General features: G+C 38.9%; 1 protein-coding gene across 1 annotated transcript; it reads right to left on the bottom strand.

Annotated features, from left to right (window-relative positions):
- Positions 1–434: 434 nt before the first annotated feature.
- LOC138014422 (ankyrin repeat domain-containing protein 63-like) lies at positions 435–1,516 on the bottom strand. The gene has a single exon (XM_068861489.1). It carries the CDS (start codon positions 1,387–1,389, stop codon positions 556–558), a length of 834 nt encoding a protein of 277 aa, XP_068717590.1. The 5' UTR covers positions 1,390–1,516; the 3' UTR covers positions 435–555.
- Between the last annotated feature and the right edge of the window lie 780 nt (positions 1,517–2,296).

The following is a 2,296-nucleotide window of genomic DNA, read 5'->3' as shown; positions in this document are numbered from 1 at the left end:
TGTTTAAAACTTGTTTAAGGTTTGGTGTGAATGGGGCATGAAAGCCTTTTCGCACGGTGTGACTGTTTTTGTTGCGTCGTATATTTACACAGTTTAAGCACCCGCGTTTTTGAGACGCGAACGGCAATCGGAATTGAGCTGTTTTCCCTTTTAACTTGTCTTCACACAAATACATTTGCATTGCTAATTTTGCATTTTAGCAATGCAAATGTGTTTGTGTGAAAATATCTTTTCTCCACTGTCCTGGCTCACGAAATGTTATTTTCCGGTTGCTGTCCGCATCCCAAAAACGCGCATGCTTTAGCTCCCTACTGAATTCAAGAGGCAAACGAAGTCTGCCCGTTTACCGTGACTTACTTTTTTGTCGCGTTTGCGTGTGGGTCTGTGTCTCCTGTAGGAGGCGAAGGTCATCGACAAACAAGAACGAGATGCAGTTCGAAGCACTTTGCAATTCTTTTATTGGCAGCCGGCTAATTTGGGAAACTTGCTATTTGAAAACAAAATTGTGATCATTTTTTGTTAATTCAAAAAAAAGAGAAATATGGTTTTTCCGAATCAAAAAGCGCCTGTACGCTTGACTCCTCCCGAAAGACATTTTTTCTTCGGATACGAGTGTGTAAGCTGTTCTGTGTATAAACAAAATAATCTTGGAAGATTACAACTACCGTGTTGTTTTTTCTGCTTCTGTGCTGTTATTATCCCAGCGCTGAGAACATGACGCATAACGTTGATGTCGTAGGGAAATGAATTTGCATGTCCTTCGTTTAACAAGACCGCCACACAGTCGTCAAATTCGTTTTCATGTGCTATCGTTAAAGCGCTTTCGCCTCGATTGTTTACTTTGTTAACATTCAGCCTGTTTCTTCGAAAGACTGTCGAGAGCGTTTCAACAATGTTTACATTCCCAGACATGCACGCTAACATTAAGTTTGAGTTGCCGTAGGCATCGACATTTTCCAATGCAAGATCGACCTTCGCACCGCTGAAGAACAACTTGACCATGTCTTCTCTTCCAAAAATGCACGCCCAAGAAAGAGCTGAGCGCCCCAAATTGTCCAGCAACTTGATTTTTGCCCCATAATTCAATAACATCTTTGCAGTTCTTCGTCGAAGGTTTTTGCTGTCAAGGAACATGGCTCTGATCAAAGCCGTTTGACCAGTGTCCAGATCTTTGCAATTTACATTAACACCTGCATCCAATAACAGGCGAACTTGCCGCAGTCGTCCCTGTGTAACTGCTTCTAAAAGTATCCTTGGTCTGCCGAAAACTGCAGATTCTCTGCGTTCGTTGTTATATTTGTTCGATTGATGGTCAACGAATGCAACTTTCCTCCGAGGATCAGGAAAAAGTTGCCTTTGGTCACCAACCGTCAAATGTGACGGTAACATCTTTTCTCTTGTATACGAGCTCCTCTATAGGCTCTATTCTTATTAAACGCTCTAACAGTGAGACTTCACTCTACAAATGTCTCAGCACGTGTCAATTACTCGTTCAACTTTTTTGGATAAAACATGCCATTCATTTGAGAGACAGTTCTTTGTTATCATAAGAGAGGCCAATTGTTTTCCGTGAAATTTATTTTCATTACATGGCAGGTCAGGCTTAACTGACCCATTTAATGCTCTGAATAGGCGAAATATAAATGTTAATTACTAACTCGGTCACGTCTCATGACAAAACCGCTTCGTTCAGAAACAAAGAATATTCTAGAGACAAGACTCTCCAAAGTTCAGTCTCCTCTATAGACAACCACAAATTAAAGTAGTCAATGCTGATATTACGAGTAGAAAGGATTTTGTAAGTCATAATTAACAATGTTCAGAATTTTCAAATTAAACAGGTTTACTAATTGAGGCATCAATCGCCCTTGATTAATTCTCCTCACTATTTATAGATTTTGTGATAATGAAGCTTGGGCGGTTTTCTGCTTAATTTGAAACAACAAAGTCGTCGTCTGATTCGGTTCAGTCACAGCATACGTGATAAGAACCTCAGAAAACTTACAAATGAATTAAAATTAATAATACAAAAGAACTAAAATAATCAAGCGAACAAATAAAACCTGATAACTAAAAAAAGAAAAAAATATGCCAGCCGTTTGTCTACATATGGATGCTTGATCAAATAAATCATTTGACACAAATTGACCGTCTGCTACTATCAAGATAACAAAAACTCGTTGATAAAAATATTGTTGGAAATCACACCTAGTGTATTGTATTTGGAAAAGAAAGGAAAGGAAAGGAAGAGGTTCAGCTAGCTTTGTATTCCACCTTTCTTTGCATATAATGTAAC

Source organism: Montipora capricornis, chromosome 8 (assembly GCF_036669925.1).
Source record: "Montipora capricornis isolate CH-2021 chromosome 8, ASM3666992v2, whole genome shotgun sequence".
Lineage (NCBI taxonomy): Eukaryota > Metazoa > Cnidaria > Anthozoa > Scleractinia > Acroporidae > Montipora > Montipora capricornis.
This window is presented reverse-complemented; position numbering and strand designations above follow the sequence as displayed.